Genomic DNA, 25,641 nt, shown 5'->3' on the forward strand with positions numbered 1-25,641 from the left:
TGAATGACACCTGGCCTAGTAGGATCGTTGTCTCTCTTCCTTCTGTTCTCCATCCCTTGCCTCGTTGCGTCTTGAAGCACTTGTATATATGCCTATGTGTATAGGCGTGTTATAAATGCCATATCATATCATACCCAATTAAGTTCCCTGAAACTCAGCCATTGGTGTTACTGAGAGGCATCAGGTGGTAGCTGCTGAATCGGTGCTTTATATGTTTTATATTAGTAGCAATAGTAATAATTGTATTAGTACAATTGCTAATACAGACAGGTATCTAGTTAACAAAATGTGAATTTGCAATGCTGATTGCCTCTAATGCTGGTGTCTTCCCTCTGCAGCCCATGCCAGAGAGTCATGGAGTGCTCAGATGACATCCCCTCCGAGCCGCAAGGTAAGATGGCCGCCACAGGAGCAAAATCTAGGATTGCTTAAGTTGTCCCATAGAATATTTCTGGTCTGAGGGTGATGTGAGGGCTAGGAGGTCGGCGAGTGAAAAAGCCATGTTGGGGCTGCACATCCATGCGGTGGGAGAAAAGTGAGGCGTGAGCGGGAAGAGTGATTTTTCTGCAGGTAGATTATTGATGGAAAGATGCTCTGTATGCAGTAGTGACCTTTAGAGTACATTATGCACTTGCATGTTCTCAGTGTCACTGGGCCTGGTAAAATCGTTGTTTGTTCTCCCTTGTTCCCCTCCCTTGCCTTGTTGCGCCCTGAAACCCTTGTGAACGAGCGCGATAGAAATAAAATATCAATATCAATGGACATAGCAAACAAGCAGGATGGTGATGGGTTCTTCATGGGGTCCACTCTGCGATGGAGTACTGACACTGCTCAACTCAACTTCTTCTTTGAATATATTTATTTAATCGTAAGCCTTAATAATTAATTCCGTGACACATACAAAAATGTATAAATCTGCACAAGTAGGCAAATGCAATACACAATTCTGTACATTGCTAAATATAACATTGAAATGGTTTAAATCACACGGTCGCACTATAACAATTTTTGTAAATACGATAAAAGACAAGCACATTTACTAAATCAGGCTAAAAATGTGAACACATTTGGAAAGAAGAAAACCAAAAAATAGGCACAAACAGAACTAGGAAAAATATCTTGAGGCAGAGTATGAGTATCGCGTAAAGTCCATTCCTCAAACCGCTGTCAGGTAACTACTAAGGGCAGGGGCGTCATTTCTAAAGCTGCCTTTCTTGCCCTTTATCTGTTAAAACCAGTCTTTCTAAGTAAAGGTTCTGCAAACCATCCCAGTCCCAACGTTGGAATAGCATGTACCCAACTGTGGAAAATGATTAGTCGGGCTGTCAGAATGACTTTAAACAACAGAGGTATGCAGGTAACCAGATATTCCCAGGTGGAAGTCCAAAGAGCAGGGTGAAGTTTCCCAATGCAATCTCCACTCACACTAGGGCGCCCAGTCTTCCAAGGATAAAGCTAAAAGAAATCCTGTAGTTTAGTGCAGAATAAATACATGAGTTGCGTGGTCCCCAGAAGCTGTTCAGATAACCAAATCGCTGGTCTCCGCCCACACCCGCGCCAGCCTGACGAAGCACTTCGTTTATTTGCCTCTGAATTTCTCTTTTCAGACCCTGTCAGAGAATGTCCCGATGGTGAGATGTACAGCGACTGTTCAAATGGTATGGGGAAGTCCTGTGAGAAAAATTGCCAGAACCTGGAAATGGTGGATCAGAGTTGCCCAGCCGATTGTGTGCCAGGCTGCATCTGCAGCTATGGGTAAGCGGCCGGCCAGGGAGCGGGTGAGGGGGGCATCTAGAGCAGGTGATGCTCCAGGGTTCCTGAGTGCAGCTTGGATTCTCTGTCCTTGCTCCCCGGAGAGTATGGCCGTTGTGGGGTAGCACAGACCGACAGAGGAGGTCCTCCAGTGCCTCTACAGGTCGTGTCAGTGGAACAGGTGGCAGAGAGGCCTTTGGGAGACATGCCATACTTGTCTGTATCCTTCAGCATAAGGAAGCACTCTGTCTCCAAAGGCCCCTTTGCGTTCCTGCTCTGGGTCCTGGCCCTACCTAGAGTCCACCACGCTCTTGTGTTTCCCTTCCACTCTTTCGATCCTACACAGAAGGAATCCATGTCCTTGGGCCTTCCTCCCTTACGAGAGTGGCCAGAGTGCGCTCATAACTTGGAAACATTGCACATTCGTGCGTGCTTGGGTTTGGGAAGTATTCAGCTGTCTTCTACCCTATGCTTTTAGGGTTTCTGGTTCCGGAACCTCAATATTGTCTCTTGAGGATCAGGGTTTCGCCTGCAGAATGGGTATTTTCTTCAGCACTTGCAACTATGTGGAGTCAACTGCGCACTGATAGTTTTTGCGCACGCACAATATGTGATGAAAATAAAGGGAACAAGCCGGACACTGTAGCAGTGCGATACCTAATTTGAAACACAAGGCCATTAAGAGAAGCTTCACAACAAGTAGACACAGTGTGAGCGAGAGGGTAGAAAGTCTTGTCACGGTGGGGTTAGGGATGACACAAACTACACTTTGCGGGGAGGGTGGCTCCTTTATCACAATGCCCAATAAAGCTAGATTTGCTCGATATGCCTGCTTGCAGTCTTACAATGGTTAGGATGCAATGACCAGTTGTACCGGCAGAGCCTGGGGCGCGACTGGTGGAGACGAACTGTGTTTCATTTAAATATGTGTCCAATGGGCTTCAATGACATACGACTGCTCTGAGCTGAATGCATCACGGGCCTCTGGACTGCTTGACACAGGCAGGCAACTTTTAATATGCAGAATGTCAAATAAATGTGAAGTTCCAGAGAATGGTCTGTGTTAAAACAAGCAGATATTGTGGAAACTAACTAGTCCATTCAAAGGGGGCGGGGGTTTTGTAATTCCTATTATCTTGAGACATGGTCTAGATGTAGGTGGGTAACTGCAGCTGCATGGGGGCTTTCAGAAGACAATGTGCCCAGTGCAGGTCATACTGCCTAATATTTACACTTGTTAGGGGGTCTTGACATGGACCATGACTACTTCAATGATCCATTTATTTTTTGGGGGGCACTGAGGTGGATGACTTGCATGAAGCCGGTGGCATCGATCGGGTAGCAATTGTCACAGCGATGGAGGGCGGCGAGAACTCCATGAGCAATAGGCCTGTGCGGTCCAACAGGATGGATATGTGTGCATTAGCCTGGCGCTGTCCACTGGCACCGGTGGCACGGGGTGACTTGAGACAGATATGGTGGCAAGGGAAGGCAGGCAGAGAAGGAAGTGGTGGCAGATTGACTGGCAGGACTGCAGAGACGCATGAGTGCCATGTTCTTTTCATACATATGATGACCTCTGGAGAATTCCTAGAACAATGGACCCTGGGTTGCACAAATAACCTTTATAACTTAACTTAATGGGTGTTGTTTATAATAGTATTTTGTCTTAAACCACAGCTTAAGACAAAATACTATAATGAGCAGCACACATTAAGTAAAGTTGTAAAGGTTATTTGTTCATTTTTCTAGAATTTGGTCCCTGAAGATGGTCCGTGGACCGAAATGCATTGGACCATATTGACTGCCTGTGTCTTTGAAATAAACACCTTTATATGGACTTTACGTCATTGACTTGGGAAGTTTATACAGAAAGAAAAGAATACAACACAAAATCGTGTGCTAAATGTGTTTTTGATTTGTATGTACACATAAGTAACTGAAAGTGTTGGTTAACGCACAGGGTCCTTCCAACTTCCTAGGGTGTGCCATCTAGGATCCGTTTTTCTTTATAATTTCCATACCTCACAGTGTAAGTGAGGACATTTTGGCGACAGGACCACTTATAAAATATATGTGAAATGACTCAAATGTACTTTTGACTGAACAAGCGGTGCCCACTCACCCAATCCTTTTCACTCTGGAGAATATGTAACCCAAGCCAGCTCACTCAGGGGGATTGTAAGTAGATCCGGCTGTAACTGTCGCCCTTTGTCCATGTCTTCCTTAATGCAGGAGCTACAGAGACGATGAGGATCAATGCGTTCCCATTTCTGATTGCAAGTGTGTCCATGGAGGCGACATCTACAACCCCGGTGAAACCATGGTGCAAGACTGCAACACCTGGTAAGGAAGTGCTGCCCCCACAAGGAATAAGCCATTGAGAAGCATACTATTGCTTGCAATTTTCCCAACCCGCGTCTATCCCAGTGTGCGCTGCCCCATGGGCAAGGCTGCCCCACGCCTCATTATCTCTGTCCAAACTCACACTACCCCAAACATAACACTTACGTGGTTGAAGATTCAAGGTGAGTGAGTCCAGATGTTCTTGTTTGTGGTGCTCAGAAGCCGTTGTAGTCTACTGAGGGTGTTGGTGCTTGCCGTGAGGGTGAATTGAGTGCATGGTAAATGACACCCACCAAATGAGGGTCAATAGAAAGGTATGCCATGAGATGGACTGCTTTCATTGCTCATCAGCTACTGTCCATAGTCACACTGCACCATGGGCGAGAATCCTTTCCTGTGCGTCAGTTCTTAGCCAAGACACTGACCCATGGGGGATATCTAGACTTTACATCTAAATCCAATTCATCTAAGTCCTTTCCATCGAAAATATTCATTGAAAATACTTTCCAACGAAATGCATTTTCTTTGAATAATATTCAATGGATTTCGATGGATTTTAGGGTTAGGGCAAGGGGTAGAATTAGAGTTAGGGCAAGGGTTAGAATTAGGGCTAGGGTTAGGGTTAGGGTTGGGTTATGGTTATGGTTAGGGCTAGGGTTGGGTTATGGTTAGGGCTAGGGTTGGGTTAGGGTTAGGGTTAGGGTTGGGTTATGGTTAGGGCTAGGGCTAGGGTTGGGTTATGGTTAGGGCTAGGGTTGGGTTAGGGTTAGGGTTAGGGTTGGGTTATGGTTAGGGCTAGGGTTGGGTTATAGTTAGGGCTAGGGTTGGGTTAGGGCAAGGGTTAGGGTTAGAGTTGGGTTATGGTTAGGGCTAGGGTTGGATTAGGGCAAGGGTTAGGGAAAGGGTTGGGTTATGTTTAGGGGTAGGGTTAGATTTACAGTTAGGGTTAGAGTTGTGTTAGGGTTGGGTTAGGTTTAAGGGGGGATGGCCGTGGAGGTTGTGAGGGGGCTGGAGAGGGAACCCCCCCAATATACAATAAACATTAAAACGTTACAAGGAGCTGGCCAGTGCCGAAATTTCGGCACTGGCCAGCTCCATGTAACCTTTTAATGCGGGAAATAAAAGCCTCAAAATGCTATTTTTTACATTTAAAAGCACAAATCCATTGTAACTTGTCAATCCCTATATTAGATGGACAAGTTTCGATGGAAATATACTTTTACATGTAAAAGATAGTATTTCGATGGATTTCCATTTGATGGATTTGCATCAATGCTTTTGTCTTTCGATGCATTTTCATCAATGGAAAGACCATAAACCGCCGATGGGATAGACTGCCGTCACTGCACATGATTTCTTAGCCAAGACACTGCTCCATGGCCATCACTGTTCCTCAGTTCTTACCCCAGAAACTGACTTATGGACTAGTCTGCTGTGTGCTTGTCCACTCCAATCTCAGCTCACACTGCCTGATAGACAATGCTGGCTACACTGCTCGCCTGCTCATATCCAAGACACTGGGCCGTGGTTAGACTGCCTTCTCTGACCCTGAACAGGGTATCAGACAATGACAGTGGGTCCCGCCAGCCCACTCCAGGGCCCACTTCTGTAGCCAGGCTTTCGTATTTGCTGTGATGGCAAGCTTTGAATTTCAACAAACGCCTTAGTCCAATGGCAGTCCTCAGCTTAGACATCATTGGGGCCACCAAGCTGAAATCTGGGGTATGTGTGCCAGACACTGTGCTGGTGCAACTGCGGGAATCCGAGGAGGCACATAACACGAACCAGCAGCAGCAACAGGTCAAAAGCTGACTCACATTTGAGCAACATTTCTGCTCACTAGATCCAAGCACTTTCAAAGTAATACAGAAACCACAACGCATGAGCTTACCTTGCTTTCTCTGCTAGAGTTCGTACATTAGGATTTTAGGAGCGGCTGGTGGGGGAAGATCACACAGGCTGCAAGGGAAGCTTCTGTGAGCGCATGGTGGGGGAAGATCACACAGGCTGCACAGTGAAGCTTCTGTGAGCGGGTGGTGGGGGAAGATCACACAGGCTGCACAGGGAAGCTTCTGTGAGCGGGTGGTGGGGGAAGATCACAGAGGCTGCACAGGGAAGCTTCTGTGAGCGGGTGGTGGGGGAAGATCACAGAGGCTGCACAGGGAAGCTTCTGTGAGCGGGTGGTGGGGGAAGATCACAGAGGCTGCACAGGGAAGCTTCTGTGACCGGCTGGCAGGGGAAGATCACACAGGCTGCACAGGGAATCTTCTGTCAGCGGCTGGTGGGGGAAGATCACAGAGGCTGCACAGGGAAGCCTCTGTTGAGAGTTCTAATGGTGCCACTCTTGATCTTTCAGCACATGTCAAGACGGAAGGTTCAACTGCACGTATAACCCCTGCCCCGCAATCTGCAATGCCTACGGCGAGTCACAGTTCATCCTCTTTGACAAAGTCTGGAAAAAATTCCACACAGCCGACTGCACAATAGTTCTGGCGCAGGTAAGTGCTCAGCAGTGTAAGATTGGGTGCTGCCATTTTGTTTCCCCCCTACAGCGGGGCCAGGTTCGATGATTTAGGGGACACAATGGCGCCCTCTGGTGCTCCCGCCAGACCTCGTGACTTAGTTGACAACCGCCTAGAATTGCCTTGTTGTAACATCTTCCCTGGCTAAGCATGTCCTCATATGTGCTTCCACACCAGGGCACTGTTGATGTGATGATGGCATCACCGAGTGGATTGGTTTTATGAATACATGTTACTAATATGATACCTTATGCACACAACCAGGGGTCTGAGAAACAGATATTTGAATACCATATTTTCCTGTCCCCCCACAGTCTGAAGTTGAGGCCAGCCCTGCTTTCCTTGTGTTGGCAACGAGCGTCCGCTCCAGGCAGCTGGCCGGATCCTTCTCCACGAAGAACGTCACCATCCAGTTCGGGTCAACCTACGTGGTAATGACAGAGTTTGGAACTGAAGTGGTAAGTGTGCGCCCCCTACCCTCTGCCACATATGTCAGGTGTGAGAGCTCAGCTAGTCTTTGGAGGGTGATAAAATGGGAATGAGAGTTGGGGCGACGTACATAAACAATACAGCTATACAATTGCCCGTGAATCTGGGACGAAGGACCACTGGCAAAACCTACAAATCATCTGGAAGTGTGGGGCAACGCGTGGTCTAACATACAGGAAGTCAATCCAGATTAGGATACAGAGCTCTAGGTGGTCCAGAGCAAGTGTGCTAGAAAACGACGGGTGTGGGTAAACAAAGACTGTAGTATCCTTGCCTGAGGCACCGAATGCTACAGAGGGGAGGGTCCCAAGGTGGCAACCACAATAGAACTTCAGGCAGACCCCAGCAGCAGTCAAGCGCTGGCTGCGGATAAAGGAGTGCGCAAACGGTTGGTTCTACCACCTCTTGCATACACTGCTCTCTGAACTAAAGGAAATGGGTCACAAGTATAAACGCACTTCAACCAGAGGCTTTCGGCAGCATTCTCAAGGGGAGGTAGCAATGGCTTTTTTTTTACTTCTTATTTGAATACTCAAATCCGTCTGCAGACAACATTGCGCAGATCCTCTCCCTCCATACCTGGGCTGGCCTCTCTGCATGCCAGCTCAACACTTTCATGAGGGAACACCCTCAGCACAAATTGTTTCCCCATTGCCCCATCCCTGGCAGCACCACTGCCCCTCCAACCCACATAGCATCCTGCCCCTGCATGCTACTTATACAGTGTGTTGTATGGTGCCATTCTACAACGTCCTTCCGCAACCCTGGATCTTGCTACCAAGTCAACATATCACACTTTGATACAACACTGGTCCTGCATTTCTATCTGAGGTGATACTTAAATAAATACAAACATAGTTTACAGAGATGGGCCAAATAGTCTTTGGCACGCTCTACTACACTATGCAGGCATTTTATGTGGTTGGTGTCAGCCTCAGGTGTGCGCATGTTTGTTTTGCAGGTCTACTACCCGAGCCACAGCGGCCGCAATGAAGTCAACACCTACCGGGCTGGTTTCTACACCGTGGTTGACTTTCCCGGAATGCTGTCTGTGTATTTCGACCTCCACCTAGACGTGGTCATTCAGATACAGCCCAAACTACGGGTAGGTGCACAAGCAGTTCTGGGTGGCATTGGGGAAAAGCAGAGGGAGTGGGCAGGGTGGGTGCACAGTCGAGGTCTGAGGGAATAGGGCACCTACCTGTGCTCTGACTGGATTCCCTTAGCCCAGGTATATATCTCTGTGCACCCCAGTCCAGCATTAACCCATTGTACCATAGGATCAGACCAGTGTTCATGGAATTGAAATCTGCCTCGTGGTAGGAAAAAGATATCTTTATGCAATATTATTTGTTTGGCTTTTATATACATATATACATATATATATATAGTTGATGGGTGGAGCAAAAGACAGTCCTATCCAAATAAAGCAGCAACACAAAACACAACCTGCCTGGGTGAGATTTACTGGCACGTCATCACAGACAACATTTGGCTCGCGAGGCATCATGGGAGCCTACCGATAGATGCAGAAGCCTGATTGGGGGGTCTAGGAGGCCCAGGGAGATTGGTATATTCGCTGAGCACCCATTCTTTTGGCGTGGCCAACATGAGGAGAGTGAAGGAGCTCCCCAGCACAGGCCTTTATTCTCTTTCATCTGTAAAGGAAGAGTTTATTCAGGCTTCTAATCAGTGCAATGCCAGGCCAGCTTTGCCCCCAAGATGCCCTACCACGCTTAACGAGCGCCTTATCCGTTCCTGCAGGGAAAGGTCCTGGGGATGTGCGGTGATGCTGACGGAGTAACGACCGCTGAATTTTCCATGGGAAACATGGTGCAGTACGGTTCGCAGTTTCTTGCAAACGAGGTAAGCCATTGAGATGAGCATGTAAGTGGATGCGGAGGATATTACTATTAAACTATTGGGATCCTTACGCTCCTGTCCTATTGCGTTCCTCCTCTTCCATTAGTAGTAGTTCCTCGTGGCCCCTTTGAGTTATCCCAGGGGTTTCTTCTAGATCTGATGTTATTTCCTCATGTGATAATGCACGCCCTGTTGGAATTATCAGATGTGGCTCTACATGCCCTGTTGATGTAATAATTTGGGATCCCTCATGCTGTATTGGTATTATACCATGGCACTCCTCTTGCCCAGTCGTTATTATCATCACAGGCTTCTTGTGTTAGTGTGTTGGTATCCAGTGGCATTATCAGTTGGGGTTCCTCATGCCATATTCGTGTTCTCCTAAGTGGTTCCTCATATTATGTTTGCATTATCCAATGGGGTTCCTCATGCTATGTTGACATTATTTTATGATGCTTCTCATTCTCAGTTTCTTTTACCATAATAGAGTTCTTAAACCTCGGTTTCTATCAGCCTGCACTGTGTTGCCATTGTCACAGGGGGTTCCTTACTCTCCACTGGTATTTTCCTGTCAGGTGCCTCCTTCCTGTAACTATAATCCTGTGGGGCTTGATTAAACTATCGCCTGGTATCATGCCATACTATACCTCATGATCTAGTGGCATTATTCCATGTCACTCTCTATTATATTGTGCTATAACTTTCTTCATGCTTTGTTGGAATTATCCTTTGTGGTGCATTATGGTCTTTTGATATTATCCAATTGACTTGTTTGTGTTCTTTTAGCATTATGTTAGCAGGTTATCTGGATTATATTAGTTTTCTTTTATTGAGTTTCTTATGTTCTCTTGCTAATCTCATGTTTATGTTCCCATAGTGTCCTCATGCACCTCCTCCACTCCCTCCCCCCTCTGGTCCTCACTCAACATATGTGGAGGAGCGTTGCGGCCTGTTGAAGAGCGATATATTCCTCCCGTGCCACACTGTGGTGAGTCCCCTGTCCTTCAATGCTATCAGTGATTTCACGCCACCGAAATGCAAACTGTGTTCTCTCAGTGTATGGTAAATGCAGTGGATAAGGCCATCTTGTCTCTCTGAAGGTGCCCGTGGAGTGGTACTACGCGGCCTGCGTTGAGGAGACTGCTAGCTGCAGAGAAGGCGAGAGCTGTCTGTGCTTCTGCACTGCGGTGGCAGCGTATGCCCGTGCCTGCTGCCGCAACGGCATCTCAATTGACTGGAGAACAGCTGACACATGCCGTAAGTACACATAGAGTTTTGGGTTTTCCCTCGTTTGAAAGAAGATATGAATTGTGCCTGGGCACATTGAAAGAAAATGTATGGATACTTGTGCTGGAAGTGCGATTCGGGGAGATTGGAAATTCGGTTTTAGACCACAGAGGGCAACCATAGTCTGCAACCTGGGGCTCCCCAGATGTTTTGTGTACGGCTCTCAGTAGGTTTTGCTCAAGGAAAAGCAAGAGAATGGAACAGTCTTTGCAGACCCCAGTGACCCCACTGGCTTGGAAGGGGGATTCCTGGTGTTGCTGCCACTTCTTTTTCATAGAGTCCTTAATGTTGTGCCAATTGGATTATCTTTTCTCTCTTTTGGTATCGATGCTCCTGTGGGGATCTCGTCCCATGCTAGCAGCCAGTGGTGTTAGGAAACTATTCTCAGGACTCATAATTTGCCTATGGGGGTCCGTACAGCCTTTGACTTTGGTGAGGGGAGCGGTCATGTTGCCTTATCCAATTCCGACCTGGCGCTCCCTTTGAACTGCTCTCTAGCTGGGTCTCAGGGAGTATCCCATTCTCCATGCAGATGCCAAAAGCTTGGGATTTGAAATCCTTTTCTTAATCTGGATTAAATGCCGCTGTTTGTGTTGGTAATCTCCATGGTGGCATTTATTCATCTGGGTTACCGCTGCCTGTAGTGCAGGGTATACCCTGCCGGCATCCATGTCAACACAATATATTGAGCTCATTATGCGCTATGTTCTCTTGTTATATCTGACATTCTTACAACGATCTCATTAAGTAATACCTGCTCATATTACATGTGGGGATGGCGGCCATGTTATTTGATCACTCTTTATTTTTTCTTTCAGCTGCTCCCTGTGAATACTACAATAGAGGTAAGCTATGTCTCTGCACGCTTGGAATTCATGATTGCATCTCATGGGAATGCATGTCAAGTGGTAAAAGCAACATATACTGTGTGCATGGCCAGACAAGATTGTAATCCACCAGCTGAGTTTCCCCCAGAATCCCGTTCTTTCTTCTACACCCAACTATGTTTTATCAGGGTGAGTCTGACCCCTCGGATGGTCAGGTTTGACAATCTTCAACGGCACACGTGTGCGCAGTTGTGTAGTAGAAGCCTTAAGATTAACCTATAGGTCCTTGTGAGGAGGGAGGAAAGGAAGAAGAAAAGGGCACACCAAAATCACTGATGTGCGGAGATCGGTCCAAGCGACACAATCCTTATGAACTGTGCCACTGTAGTGGGTTGGATGGGCAGAGCTGGGAGACAGAGTGTAACTACTGCCCTCAAATCCACCTACATCACCATGTGCGGTGAATTTTGAATGCAGGCCGAGATCCTTTAATCCATATGGCTTCATAAGGATTCAACTAAATTCAACATACATACAAGGTGACTGACATTTACAATTGCTTCTGTGAAGGGTTGTAGTTTAGGCACAGAAACCCAGGGACGCTTGGATTTTCATGCCTAAAGTACACCCTCAAAAACAATGAAGATTGTGTGTAGGGAACCTGTTGATAAGGACGTGTTAGCACAGGCGTCCCTCACCGCACAATTTGTATGATGTATGAAATGACTGCCTAGTGAAGGTGCTTGGATAATGCTTGCTCTTGATCTTACTTGGTTGAAGCAGTTAGACACAAATGAAGGTGAGAGTGCTTGGAGTAACCCAACTAAGGTTGATCGCCAGTATATTCCTGACAGTGAGACTAGATGGCGCAGGGGAAGCTGGTGCAGTTAGTAGGGCGGGGGACCCCGGGTGAGTTCTGCAAGGTGTGGAGGGAGTACCCTTGTGCAGACACAGAATACCTTTGGGCATCGAGCATCTCCATTCCCACTAGGGTCAGGGATCAAAAGCATGAGGTGAACGTGATGGAATATGAAAGTGACTACTCAGGGATCTACTGATCTCTAACTTCACACATAAACTGTGGGGTGAATAAGGTAAAACAAGCTGTCCTTTGTACATTTCAATCTTAAGGGTTAGGCAAGACCTCAGAAAGGACTGTGTTCCACATGGAGCAATTCCTTGAACAGAGGTATTACACAAGAGCTCTAAATTATTTGTACGCATTTGTCACGCCTACAATGCTAACAACTGGATCCAAATACCATAATGTTGGTGGTCCCAGGGTTTAGTTTAAGGACAGCGCACTGAAACATATTTAGGATGCGTACATAGTATCGCAGGTAGTGGGTGTGGGTATGTATGTGTGTGTTTGTGTGCATGTGTGTGTGTACGCAAATGTGTGTGTTGTACCAAATAGACACATACAAAAAATTGGAAGCACAGGAGTGATAATAAATCTAATATAAAAAATATAGAACTTGACAATTCATTGAAAATCTTGACTGAGCAATGCTCTTCTGCCGAGACAAGTTCCCAACAAAGTCAGGCCAATGGGCAGGGGCACCTAATCTGCTTACACCATGCAGGTGGTCAGTTAGTCCACCTGAAGAAAGGACCCTTGAAAACCTAAAGGATATCATCAGAGGGGTATCTTTGTTTAGCACACATAGCAAACTGGATTTCCTTGAAGGGCTTGGCGATGCTGTACTGCTGCTATCTTTTTCCCCCCCCCACCCTCCCTCCCTTAAATATTATTATTTTTATTAAATCCCAACCGGCCTCCCACTTCCTGACTGTTGCTTCAGTGGCACCTCCCGCCACTGGCACTGCAGCTTCCCTTTTCCGGCCCCCATGGTCATAGAAAAGGGGCTCTTTACGGAACCCCACCTTCTATAACCATGATGGCCATCTTGTTAAAGTATATTTTTTATTTTAGCACCCTGGCTTACTGCTTTGGTATCCCGGGTGCTAATGCTGTTAATCCCTTATTCCAAGGGCTGAAATGGGGGTTAATGGCCTGGTGCTCTGGTATAGGCCCTCGCTTTGCTCGGGCCGATAATATCAACTACTGGGCCGTTACCCCCAATTCTTGCCCTTGGAAAGGGGGATTAATGCCATAGTAAAAATGAATATATGCCATAAAGTCATTCAACACATTTCACCCACAGCCACCCAAAAACAGGACATGATTTTCAGGACATTGCAAATGAGCGTGCAGGAGATTCATTTGTATGCAGCATGTTGGAAAGAATCTGTCTGTATGCTGTTTGGCCTCCCCAGAAAATAAAGGTGCGGCATAAATGGCAGGAGCGAAGGGATAGATCCATCGAGTTCTGTGGACCGAGGCTTCGCACCCTGCCCCAGCTCATACTTGGTTACTCTTTGTCCAACAGAGGCTGGAGAAGGACCCTACCATCTGGTGAACATGAACCAGCTGAGGCTGGTGGCAGACCCCGAGTCTGGGCTGGTGAACTTGTCTCCCGATAGCGACGCACAGGTCTTGCCGGCAAGTTTCATGATCACACCTGGACTCTATAAGGATGTCAACAGTAAGTACTTTGATGGTTTCAGTGAGGTCAGACTATCTGAAGGGGCAGGGAAGCAATGGGATGGGTGACATTTGGGATGGGTTTTAAGTCTGCTCTCCTTTCCGCCCCAGGCGCCAGGCGCCCCATCTCTTTGGAGTCGGCACTGCACCCCAACTACTTCATCACCCAGGATGAGGATGGCAGCATAAGCCTTCAGAAATGGCAGGCCAGTGTGAACTTCCGCAAGAGCGCTACCTTCATCTGGAGAAAGAACCGATGGATCAAGGGATACGACGCCCTGGAGTCGTTCAGTCAGCGTGGGCGCTACTTGACTGCTGGAAGCCAGAACTCCGTGTCCATCAGCAAGTACTCGCGGGCATCCACACAAGCTGCCAGCTTCAAACTAACAAGTGAGTGGGATGTGTTCACCACGCCTCCATCACCTCCTCTCTCTCTACACTCCATAAACTATCTCCACTTCCACTGTGCCCTCTATTTGTGTTTAGTGGATCATCCATCCTCCTAATTATGTTTCCACCCCAATTTAAACCTCAACGTCCCACCTCCTTAATGTTTTACTTTTCTTCACCCGTCAATTAATTCATTCACTCTATTATTTGACTCTGCTCAGCAACCTCAAACCTTCCAAGTATCTCCTCTCCTCAATTACCTGCCAACGTGATGCTCTAATCTTCCCAGTAATGTCCCTGCACCGCAGGATACTCTCCTAAACAACCCCCCAAACACCCAAATGCTACTCTCTTAAGCCGCAGTCCAGTCCTGACCCTATTGGTTTAATCTCCTGAACACTCCTAAATCACTTTCCTCAACAGCAACCGTTCAACGCGCTTCTTAACTTCCTGCCGTTAACTCCCCAACACTCTACACTCACCCATAAAGCTCCACTGCTCCAATGCTCTACTCCCTTTAATACTTTTCTATCATTCTTCTGCATTGTTTGCAATGTAATCTTCCCATCACTCTAACATCCAAGTCTCCCCAGTCCCCTTCCATCATCACAATATTGCCCTCTTCCCAACAAGCCCCCAGAGCCCCCACATTCATGCTAAGGCACTATTCTAACTAATCTACTCTGTCTGATGACCTCTTATTAGAACAACATTCTACTCTCCTCAGCAGACTTCGATCCCTGTAACAGTCCACGCTCCCTAATTTCTTCCCATTGCCCTTATATTCTTATTGGCCATCATATCTGCTCATCATCTCACATTCTACTCCCTCCCATAAATTGTGTTTCACCAAAGTTATGCTCTCCCGGATCCGGCGGCATCACCCTAGTTGTCAACTCTAGCTAATAATAATTTATTGCACCAATTTCCATCGCATATGCTCTTCTGCTATCACCCCTGCACCTAGGCTAGAGTACCTCGCTCTCCTTCTCTTCGCCTATCGTGCCCTGCCATGGCAACCTCTGCCCTGCTCTTCTCTCCTTTATATTCCCACCATGTCACCTTCAGCTATGTAGCTGGCCTTAAGCATGGCCGGCCGTGATCTGTGTTCAATGGAATGGTTCCTGGATTGAATCCTATCATGGCCGACTTAGCCTATCATCCATCGAAACAGGCAATTGCTGTCTAAAAAGCAATGTATTATCATTATTATAATTTTTATTATTATTATTATTTGTCCACTAGATGTTTTCACTATTCCTACCTTTGTTGTTCTTTCTGAAACCCCCTGATCTCCTCCACGTTTTCCTCTAATTCCTCTATCAATCAAAACTAGCATTTATCAAGCACATTCCTTGTTGATTAGAGCCTCACTTCTCATGTACTTCTGTATGGTAAGCGTTGGAATCCACACAGGTAACCTGCCTGCGCATCAGTGGATGTTTGGCGCATGAACTGTGAGTGACGCCATGTTCTTCCCTTCCAGTGGAAAGCTTTGGCTTGCCGTTCTTCTCCCTTTGTCTCTGGAGGTACAAGGCTTGTGAGCCCCCCTGCATCAAAACATGCCAAGATCCTGATGGCAGCCGGTGCTCGCTGACTCTCAAGTAAGTGGCACGCACAGCTCAACCGCAGATCTTTGCAGTCAATTCTCATCCTGATCTTTTGACCGGGTGCCACTGCCCCAGAAAGGCCTAAGATCCCACGCATCTGTGCAGTGAGGGCGTTCCCTGCTGCAGGATCCCCATTGCAATCTCACCAGCCTAATTTGTCATATGATATGGCATTTATGACGCGCCTATACACAAGTGTTTCAAGGTGCAAATTACCTCCACTTATTAAGATGGAGGGCGTTTGTGGCACGAGGACAGTCAGAATGAGAAAGGATGATGGAAGGGACAATTTAGGAGATAAAAACAGAAAGAGGTGTGTATGGGGCAATGCAGAAGAGATTTCAGAGGCAGAAGGATGGGTGGAGGGTAATGCATCAAGGGCAATAGGTTTGCTGCTAGCTTAGAGGTGAGGGGGGAGGCAGGCTTGAGGAGATATGACAGAGGATGAAGGCAGAGGAGCAATGGTAAATAGGGAAGGATGGAGAGGAAACATGGAAGAAGATATGGAGTGGGCAATCTTTCTTGAGAATTACTGCAGAGGTTAGCAGAACATGATAGTGGAGGGGGCAAGCATGTTTCAGGATAGAGGAGAGTTGATCAAGCAGGGAGTATGGGGAAAAGATGATGGAGGAGAAAGGACAGAAAAGAAGAGATAGATGAGTACTAGAGAGGTGTTACAGAAGCGAGGCTAGAAGACATAGGATAGGGGAGAAGAGAGCTGAGGCGATGGCGCAGAGGTTGGAGGAAGGATGGGTGACGAGCAGGTAGGGAGAAAGACACAGAAGCATGCGATGATGCTGGTTCAGGAAGGAGTGTGGAGGAAGGATAAGGTGGGAGACTGAGGCATATGGAGCGAAAGGATGACTGAGGATGACCAAAAAGGTCATTATGCAGACCTGATTCGGCTCACTGACCCCAAAAACAATGCACATTTATTACACAGAGTACACAGCTGCCAATCAGATGCACCCAGCATTAACTTAAGACAGTCCATTCGTGGAAGAACCCTACTACTGAGAATGATATGGAGCCCTAGCAAGGCCCCTGTGAGGCTCACTGTAACGCGTTGTTTCTCCTTAGTGTGGAGGGCTGCTTCCCGCACTGCGCAGAGGGATTGGTGTTTGACGAGGAGACCCACCGATGTGTGAACTATAAAGATTGTAAGTAATCGACGCGCATGCAGACCAATCAAGGGGTCATGACTGAGGTGAAAGAGGTTGGCAAGCAATATAACTCAGCCAATGATCCTGTATTGCACATCCGGCCCATGCACTATACACACACTCACACACACACACAGAGAGGCTGACTCTGGGATCTTTCCCCGGGTGGCTCTAGCAGATATCCCTAGGCCCCATTTGATGTTAATGCTCCCCTACCTTTATAGAAAATGACTTGATTATAGGGGTGGGATGTATATTATGAATTCCTGTAGCGTGGCTACCTCTCTAGGGTATGGAGGGTGTAAAATGCTGATGGTTTTGAAATCCCAGAGCCATTTAGGAGAACACGCTGTGAGTCGCACTGTGTCAAACTCCAGAAGAAATAACCCTTCTGCCCCATAGTCACTAAAGAGAGGGAGTCACCATGAGCTGCCAACATGGCCACCCCTCCCCTGGCGAGCAAGCTCTTTGAGGTGGCAAGAAGGCAGCATAGAGGGCCCAAGAAATCACCCAAATATATACATTCCCAGAATGGCAGAAGACATCAAACTGGTTTGTACAGGCAGCGTGTCTGGAAGCAGAAAGTAGTTACACCAAAAACGTAATGCGCCTACGCACGAATTCAGGTCGCCGACACCACGTTTTCGAAGAAAGAACTTTTCCTTTAATAAACCAGTCACTGGAATATGTGACATCCACGTGACATGGTCCTACTTGATCACCCTAATTTCAGCTTATAAAAAACTGCTAGAAATGGCAGAGTGGTGTGCGATGAAACCAGTTGAACATTGAAGCAGTTCCCCCAGAGAGGCAATGGGAAACTGGAAACGAAGGCCCAACAGCGGGAGCCACAATGTAGGGATCATTCCTGCTCCTGAACAGGAAGTGAGGTGGGATGACCCAGGAAGTAGAACAAACTTGCCATTGAGTTTCATGTTCTTGTTTAACCACCTTTAGAACTGAAACAGTGGTACACTGTGTAATTGATAAGACATTCTAAAAGACCCCACTGACCTTTCATGAATCCTTTGCAACTAAAGCATCGTTATTAGGACCTCTCACTGGTTGAAATAGGGTTAGTAAGCTGGTTAGTACTGCCCTATAACTATATATTCTTAAAGGTTAGGGCTTCAGATTGCTGGTCTTCGATGCATGTGAAAGGTTCTGCTTTACTTATGTGATAGGATGCCATCACCTGTTTTTGCACAGTAACTCCAACCCTCCACACGGTTGCCTTCGATGTCCCACAAATGAAGCCATGTTTATCAGGCGTCGGCTTCAGTGGAGTGAGTCTCGGCTTCACATCTGTGGAGTTTCACATACATGCACCATGTCTAATGAGCGTTTAGTCTGCGTCCTTCGGGGGTGCATGCACTATTACAGTTCAGTCTACATCTGAAGGCCAATGCATGAACTTGTCTTTGTGCATCAGTGAGTGTTTTTGTGCAAGTGTGTTGCGGTCTGTAATTTTGTTAACCATTTACGTATGTGTCGCCGCATGTTTTTGTCTCTCTGTGCTTACAGGTGCTGATGGTGATGCCAGGGTGACTGTGCAGTGGTGAATAATCCTATGCCACCGTGTGTGTATGTGTGAGTGTGTGTGATTTCATGTGACTGTACCCATGTGTACATCCATGTGTATATGTGGGTCCTTAGTATAGACATCTGTCTGTGTCAAAGATGTGTGTGTGTGTGTGTGTGTGTGTGTGTGTGTGTGTGTGTGTGTGTGTGTGTGTGTGTGTGTGTGTGTGTGTGTGTGTGTGTGTGTGTGTGTGTGTGTGTGTGTGTGTGTGTGTGTGTGTGTGTGTGTGTGTGTGTGTGTGTGTGTGTGTGTGTGTGTGTGTGTGTGTGTGTGTGTGTGTGTGTGTGTGTGTGTGTGTGTGTGTGGTGGGTGTGTCACACACTTTGAATTAGAGACTCACAAAGAACACACTAAACGAACTGCAAAAATAGGCATGAAAACAAACATGGCTGCCCTTCTTTTACAGGTATCACTGAGCCAACACCAACGCCAGAGATCACCACCACTCCACATGTAAGTGATAAAGGGATCCCATGTATGAATGATCATGTAGAGGGCAAAGAGATCCCAGGAAGCACTCTTCATGGGATTGCTGCAGATAACCTATGCACCTGGGATAAAGGGTTGTATACTAATTGACCTTTTCACAATTCACATCGGGAGAATTGACCTCAGGAGAATTGACCTATTTTGGAAGGTCAATTACTACATATATGCAGGGGGAAACCCCTGCAACCCCTTGCCCAATCCAAAACCCCCTGCATCCCCCATCCAATCCCCTTATAATTTTTAGAATCCAAAACCAACACAATACACATATATAAAATAACTAAAATAATATAAAGGTCAATTGTGCAGAAGGTCAATTAGGACCACTATAATTAGGTCAATTGTGCAAAAGGTCAATTTGGGTAATACCGGGATAAAGAGTGATTCCGACAGAATTAGACCATTGGGTTCTCTGGATGCCGGTTACAAACCCCTGGCAGTTTGAGAGGGCACGTGTGCATCCCTTTATGAACATTCAATGCATAAAACAAGGGGATACACCAATTATATTAGGCAACAGCAAGTGCCCACCGGCGAAACTCACAAGAGTATCCCACGGGCCAGATATAGAACTGCCTCCTTCTGTGAAATGGAAGAGAACCTTAGGGAGCAAGACCAGCCAAGAACTAAACAACTGGGGCACTGTGTGTGCAGACCTTCCGCTGGGGAACCTCAATCTGGGCCACAGAGGCAACCAGTGTGCAAAGTCGCTCCCCACTCTAGACCAGACTGTCATCTAAGAAGGGAAGAGTACAGCCTCTCCCCCTAAGGGTGACAGGGGACTAATGGGGAAATGTTATCCGAAAGAGACTGCACATAACGTTCATAAAAAACGTCCCTACCCCTTCGAAAGAAGTAGACGGAAAACATGTCTATGCAAATAGGTTGTGTATATTGTGCTTATACATTTCTCAGGGTTTTTCATTTTTAATTTTTATCTTTAAATCATTTCACAGAATGAATGCAAAAATGTAATTTGCAATCTGACATCCTGTAAAGTAGGCGCAGTCCCTCACAGAGTTGTCCCTCGCTTCAACCCTTGCTGCGAAGAAACCACCTGTGGTGAGTAGATAAATTGCCGCTATTGGTGCTATGGAGGTGTGTACTCTAGGATAGCCCTTGCGTTGGTAGTTGGCCCGGCAGCCTTGCTATGAAAATTCCCATCACAAACTTCCCTGACCAAGACATTCCAGATCAAGAGTTGGCCAACCGGTGGAGAAAATGGAAGACATCCCAAACGGGTAGGTGCCACCGGAAGGCCGATGCAACTGGTGCAAAGTCAGCCACTTCCTGACCATCAAACCTAGTTAGACATCTTCTGTGTTCTCCACCGGGTGTCAGACCTCTGACCTGTAAGGCCATGGTCTTCCAGGTTGCCCTGAAGGCCACACTGAGCATTCATCATCTCAGTGCTGGATTCCTTTTTCCGGTGGTTCAGTGTCCCGTGTCTCAGCATGACCTGGTTCCACGGCCACGCCACAGTTCACATTTTGTGCCTTGTAAAATGAAGCTTCTGTTTGCATAGTCCTAGAAATATCCTTTGTGTTGGCACATCTTGTTCTATTTGCTTCTAGAGAACCTACGACATATCATCATCCATTGCTTTTATATCCTCACCTTGTACCCACCCGGAGTTTGATTCGTTCAGAGTTTTTATAAAATGTAGTCCCCTGATATTCCAATGACCGTTCATATCGTAGCGTGAGTGGACTAAAGCATCTTACCAGGTGTAGGAAATGTGTGCTATCAAAGTCGTGGAGAGAAGCACGTTTTCTAAGCTTTGGGGAGTGTGATAGATCACCAGGTGGAGGGTCTTCACATTGAAAGAGTGCACTAGCAAGAAAGTCCTGCGAGGCATCACCATCTGGCGCGCAGGACAGCAGAACGCCGCGATCCCCAAGGCGGAATAGTGCACAATCAGATGGGAAACAGACTATACAGTTGTTTAATCGACAACAATTTCATCATGATAAGTTACTTCGTGGTAGGTTAGTTCCTCAGGACCGAATAGATATATGTATAGGGGTAGTGGGTATAAAACAGGGATATCCAACTCCAGGCCTCGAGTGCCGGATCCTGATGGAATTTTAGGCTATGCCTCATCAACACTCATTAGAAATAATTGCACACATTTAGAATCATTGTATGCAAATTTATCTCATAAATATTAATGAGGAATATCCTGAAAACCTGCCAGTACTTCGGCCCTCGCGGCCTTGAGTTGGACAACCCTGTTATAGAGGGGTGGGAAAGGGTAGGCTATCTAGGGGTATGGTGGGCTACTAAGAAGTAACCTACCACAAAGTAACTTAGCACGTTGCAAGAGACATTGCAGGAGAAAGAGGTTTACAGAATAGCATTAAAGCCCCAAACATTACCGTGAAAAGAGGGTTAACTCTCATCTGCATAGAGGTGGGAGCAGATGTTCTGCCAGGCATGATGAGGTTATGGTTTCTGCCTGGCACCTAGGTTTACAGGGGCGGAAACAGCGAAAGTGTCACCCAGCCCACTCTTTGCACCATATGAAAGAGCTCTGCACAGCAGAAGTCCTTCCACTGGGAGTTGGTGAGAGCATAAGCTGGGCTGGGAATGACATGTCATACAGTGGGTACATGGCCAGGAGAATGCTCATGGGTTAAGTGCTCACCTTGACATGAGGCAAGCCTGAACTTTGCAGTGCTAATCCATTAAGGCGGTCTCCTGGAGACCGTCTCCATCGCAATCACCATGGCTTCGGGTGCCTATGGTTTCTCATGGTTTTTCTGAAGTGTAAAAATGCAGGCGGAAGGGATTCCAGCCTCGCTGCCCCCATCAAAATTTGATCTCGGAGCAGACACTTTCTATTTCTCTCCGCGACACAGGGGAACAAAGTGCACGTCCCTCTCCGCGTCCAGCTGTGCCTGGGAAAATCTGATGGAAAATGTCCCGGTGGAGTACACACATGCAGAGAGGCTATTTCTCCATGATCCTGCCCCTGAGAAAATGAGGCCGTAAGCCTCAAAATGAAACCTCAATGTGAACTAAAACGTGATCGCAGAGTCCAATTGCAGTGCCTGGCCCTGCAGACAGGGGGCAGGGGGAGGAGTCACACGAGAATGAACACTTACCTGTGTTTCTGCTTCTGTTTTCTTTTCTCCTCAGACTGCCTGCCCTGTGCCGACCCTCAGGAATGCGGGCATGGGCTCATAGCCAAGCCAGAGTTTGACCCCGAGACAGAGTGCTGTCCATCATACGTATGCGGTAAGTATAACACGAATATCCGGAAGAGCCCGGTACAGAGAGGGCATCCGCAGAGACCCAGGGTAGGGTGGCCAAATCACTGACCAATGTCAATGCAGCAAACTCTATCCCGGTACAACCTTAGCTGACACAGAATCCAGCTGAGCCGGGTGTGCTGGGAATTCTAGTGATTGCTCAACTGGCCCCCATCAAAGAAGCAGAGGAATTGTGTATGTATTTATTTTATCTTCAATACAGCGCTGGTCCTACCCAGAAGATCTAGGGAGCTTTACAAAGTTCAAAGGGAGGAAGTGAAAAATAACTTACAGGTTTTCAGAACAGGATAGAAAGATCAGGATAGGCAAAGGATAGCAGGGGAGGATGTGTACCACAGCATCTATGAATGCAGCATGTGCCAGGCTCTTGTGCAGCTATACATGTAGGGAAGGGAAGGATTCGCACATGCCGCAAAACGTGGGCTCAGGGGGGAAGTCACTATTTCCTCACAATACAGATAAGTACAGATGTGCATGATAAATAAAGCCAAACACAGCATGGAATCTTGCAAGGATTGTGCCTTTATTGGGCTAATGCATATATTGGTTACTGGGCTTCAAGGCCACACAGGTATCTTCATCAGGCATTATAGCACAACTGAAACAGATTTATCCAGAGCAAATTAAGCAGTTGCCTCCATATCAGAAGAATCTGTTTCAGAACCACTCCAGGAAAGGGCCTTTGCGATCTACGTACCAGCGTGCAGGTATAGCATTCTACCCATAGCACAAACCTGAGGGAACACCCATCCACCCTGTAGCCTACCGGCATAGCCATCAACCCTGTAGCCTGCAGGAATAGCAATCAACCCACAGTCTGCAGGAACAGCTATCAACGTCTAGCCTGCAGGAATAGCCATCAACCCATAGCCTGCAGGATTTCCTATCAACCCATAGGCTGCCGACATAGCCATCAACCCTGTAGATTGCATGAATATCCATCAAGACATAGCCTGTCGGCATAGCCATCAACCCTGTAGCCTGCAGGAATAGCAATCAACCCAGATGCCTAGCCAACAATTGTGTAGCCTCCAGCACGGACCATTAACCGTAGCCTGCAGGAATAGCCATCAACCCTCTAGCCTGCAGGAATAGCAATCAGCCCAAAGTCTGCAGGAACAGCCATCAACGTCTAGCCTGCAGGAATAGCCATCAACCCATAGCCTGCAGGATTTCCTATCAACCCATAGGCTGCCGGCATAGCCATCAACCCTGTAGATTGCATGAATATCCATCAAGACATAGCCTGTCGGCATAGCCATCAACCCTGTAGACTGCAGGAATAGCAATCAACCCAGATGCCTGCAGAAATAGCCAACAATTGTGTAGCCTCCAGCACTGACCATTAACCGTAGCCTGCAGGAATAGCCATCAACCCTGTAGCCTGCAGGAATAGCAATCAGCCCACAGTCTGCAGGAACAGCCATCAACGTCTAGCCTGCAGGAATAGCCATCAACCCTGTAGCCTGCAGGAATAGCCAAAAGGACCACAAGCCGACAGGTGGCTGCTGGTAAAACAAAACAGACAGATCTTGAAAGCCAGCAACCCAGAATCTGTCCTTTAATAAGGTGACCTTGAAGAAACAAATGAAGGTTTGTTTTCTTCTTTGTTTTGTTTTTTTAAAGAACTACACTTTTTTGTCTTGCTAATATAAGAGAGAATTGGACGTACTTTTCGACTACAGATGAGGAGAGATTTCACATTTAGAAAACACATAAAATTCAAACGGGTTTAACAACTCCAGCCATCACTGGCTTATAGGGAGCCCTGTGCCCGCGCTCCCTCTTTGCTCCAGGGACCCGACTATCGCGACAACATCTAGGCCTCTGAGGTGGAGGTGCAGCAGTGATGCTGAATGTGTATGTTCGTGTTCTTTTTTCCTCAGTGTGCGGAGTTTGCCTTCCCCCACAAAGCTGCCCTGACGGGTTCATCCTGGAAACAAGTCCCGACAAACAAAATGCATGTTGCCCTAAGTACGACTGCGGTAAGTGCCCGAATGGCGTTGAAGTATTTGTATTTTAATTACTATTTTATTTGTCTTTTATTAAGCGCGTTAAGCCAAAATGCTGAACATAAAAATGAGAAACAGTACAATGTGAAAATGAATAAGCAATTAGGTCCAGGAAACGTAGAGTACTGGGTGGAGAGGGCTTGAGGGACGTAGGGGGGGGCGGCATGGGGGTGGCGAGTGTGTCAAGAGGGACAGAACTGGGTCACAGAAAGGCAGAGACTGAGACCGAGCTAGGCAGTCAGCGGCAGTGGGAGAGCAATGATAGCCCCATGCAAATATCACCCAGAATGGACTCAGAGGAGGCAAAGCCCAGAACGCAGAGCCCAAGGAGAGCCAGAAAACAGGCAGTAGACGAGAGGCCGGACCACGGCAGAGCCACATGAAACAGGCAGAGCGCCCACCATACGACCGGGGGAGGGAAGCGGAAGAAAAAATGATGTGGAGTGAGGTAGAGAGCGAGGAAGCAGATAGAAACAGGCAGAGAGAGACACACAAAGAGAAGAGGCAGAGCGTGACAAAAGCAGAGACTGGGGAAGCAGAGAATCATCAGGCAATATTGCTGGCTTCACCAATATAGTGTTAAGATATCTCTGGCTATTGAGTTGGCCTCATTAAATGCCTTCTGCTTCTCCACAATGCCCTTGGGGAAGTCTGAGAACACAGAAAAGGTTTGGCATTTCATGAAGATTTTCCCTTTTCTCTTGCAGTCTTCGTTATCTTTTTATTAGTAGTAATCTAGGTGGCGGGCTTTAGAATTTGTCGGGTTTGCCCAATCCCATTTTGGCAGCTCTGAATGCAAAATCCAGATCTAAGGGGTCAATGGGTCCAGCATCATAGCATCTGAGAGAACCTGCATCACACATCTATCAGCGTTTTCATTGGGCTCCCGGTCTTCCAGTATGACTATTCATAGATTGTAACTTCTGCTCTTCAATTCTAAGCCCGCATTTTTAAGTTGCAATCTGGAAAGTTTACCTTTCATTTAATTGCATACTTAGAAGCAGGAGTTTGCAATCTTTGGTTCTCCATGTGTTTTGGACGACAACTCCCATTATTCCTACTCAGCATATTCAATGGTAAGGGATCATGGAAGTAGTAGTCCAAATAACTGGTGAGCCGCAGGTTGCAGACACCTGCTCTGTTGCCTAAAATGAAATGAAGGGCTAGGAACGAAATTAGAAATAATAAAGGAAACGTTGCAATACCAGAAAAGGTCACAAGAGGACAGCATTACACAGAACATTAAATACAAGACGAAACGACATATCCATCTAAAATGCACCTGCAACGCCTGTGGGCGTTGGCATGTGTGTGGAGGAGCTTGAGGGCAGGGTTTGCCCGCTGCGATACTCTATATGTCCCATCAAGTAAAAGCAGCAAAACAAGTCATCAATAACAACAAAAACAACATATCCGATGCACACGAACGCAAAGAGAATTTAGGCAGAAATTCTTGGAGGCTGCTTTCTTTAAAATAAATCATCAT

At 47.0% G+C, this 25,641-nt stretch overlaps 1 protein-coding gene across 2 annotated transcripts in view; it reads left to right on the forward strand.

Moving 5' to 3' along the window:
* LOC138453396 (otogelin-like protein) overlaps positions 1–25,641 on the forward strand; it is a 132,997-nt gene that overhangs the window by 83,282 nt on the left and 24,074 nt on the right. For both annotated transcript variants that reach the window (XM_069606197.1, XM_069606206.1), the window contains 18 exons: positions 339–391; positions 1,608–1,755; positions 3,988–4,098; positions 6,455–6,596; positions 6,935–7,078; positions 8,071–8,214; positions 8,874–8,975; positions 9,850–9,960; positions 10,073–10,229; positions 11,078–11,104; positions 13,480–13,635; positions 13,746–14,024; positions 15,511–15,628; positions 16,715–16,794; positions 18,786–18,832; positions 19,825–19,930; positions 22,010–22,108; positions 24,030–24,128. In XM_069606197.1, coding sequence (XP_069462298.1) covers positions 339–391; positions 1,608–1,755; positions 3,988–4,098; positions 6,455–6,596; positions 6,935–7,078; positions 8,071–8,214; positions 8,874–8,975; positions 9,850–9,960; positions 10,073–10,229; positions 11,078–11,104; positions 13,480–13,635; positions 13,746–14,024; positions 15,511–15,628; positions 16,715–16,794; positions 18,786–18,832; positions 19,825–19,930; positions 22,010–22,108; positions 24,030–24,128 — 2,123 coding nt within the window. The remainder of the gene's footprint in view (positions 1–338; positions 392–1,607; positions 1,756–3,987; positions 4,099–6,454; positions 6,597–6,934; positions 7,079–8,070; positions 8,215–8,873; positions 8,976–9,849; positions 9,961–10,072; positions 10,230–11,077; positions 11,105–13,479; positions 13,636–13,745; positions 14,025–15,510; positions 15,629–16,714; positions 16,795–18,785; positions 18,833–19,824; positions 19,931–22,009; positions 22,109–24,029; positions 24,129–25,641) is intronic.

This window comes from Ambystoma mexicanum, chromosome 1p (genome assembly GCF_040938575.1).
Source record: "Ambystoma mexicanum isolate Mex_15411 chromosome 1p, UKY_AmexF1_1, whole genome shotgun sequence".
NCBI lineage: Eukaryota > Metazoa > Chordata > Amphibia > Caudata > Ambystomatidae > Ambystoma > Ambystoma mexicanum.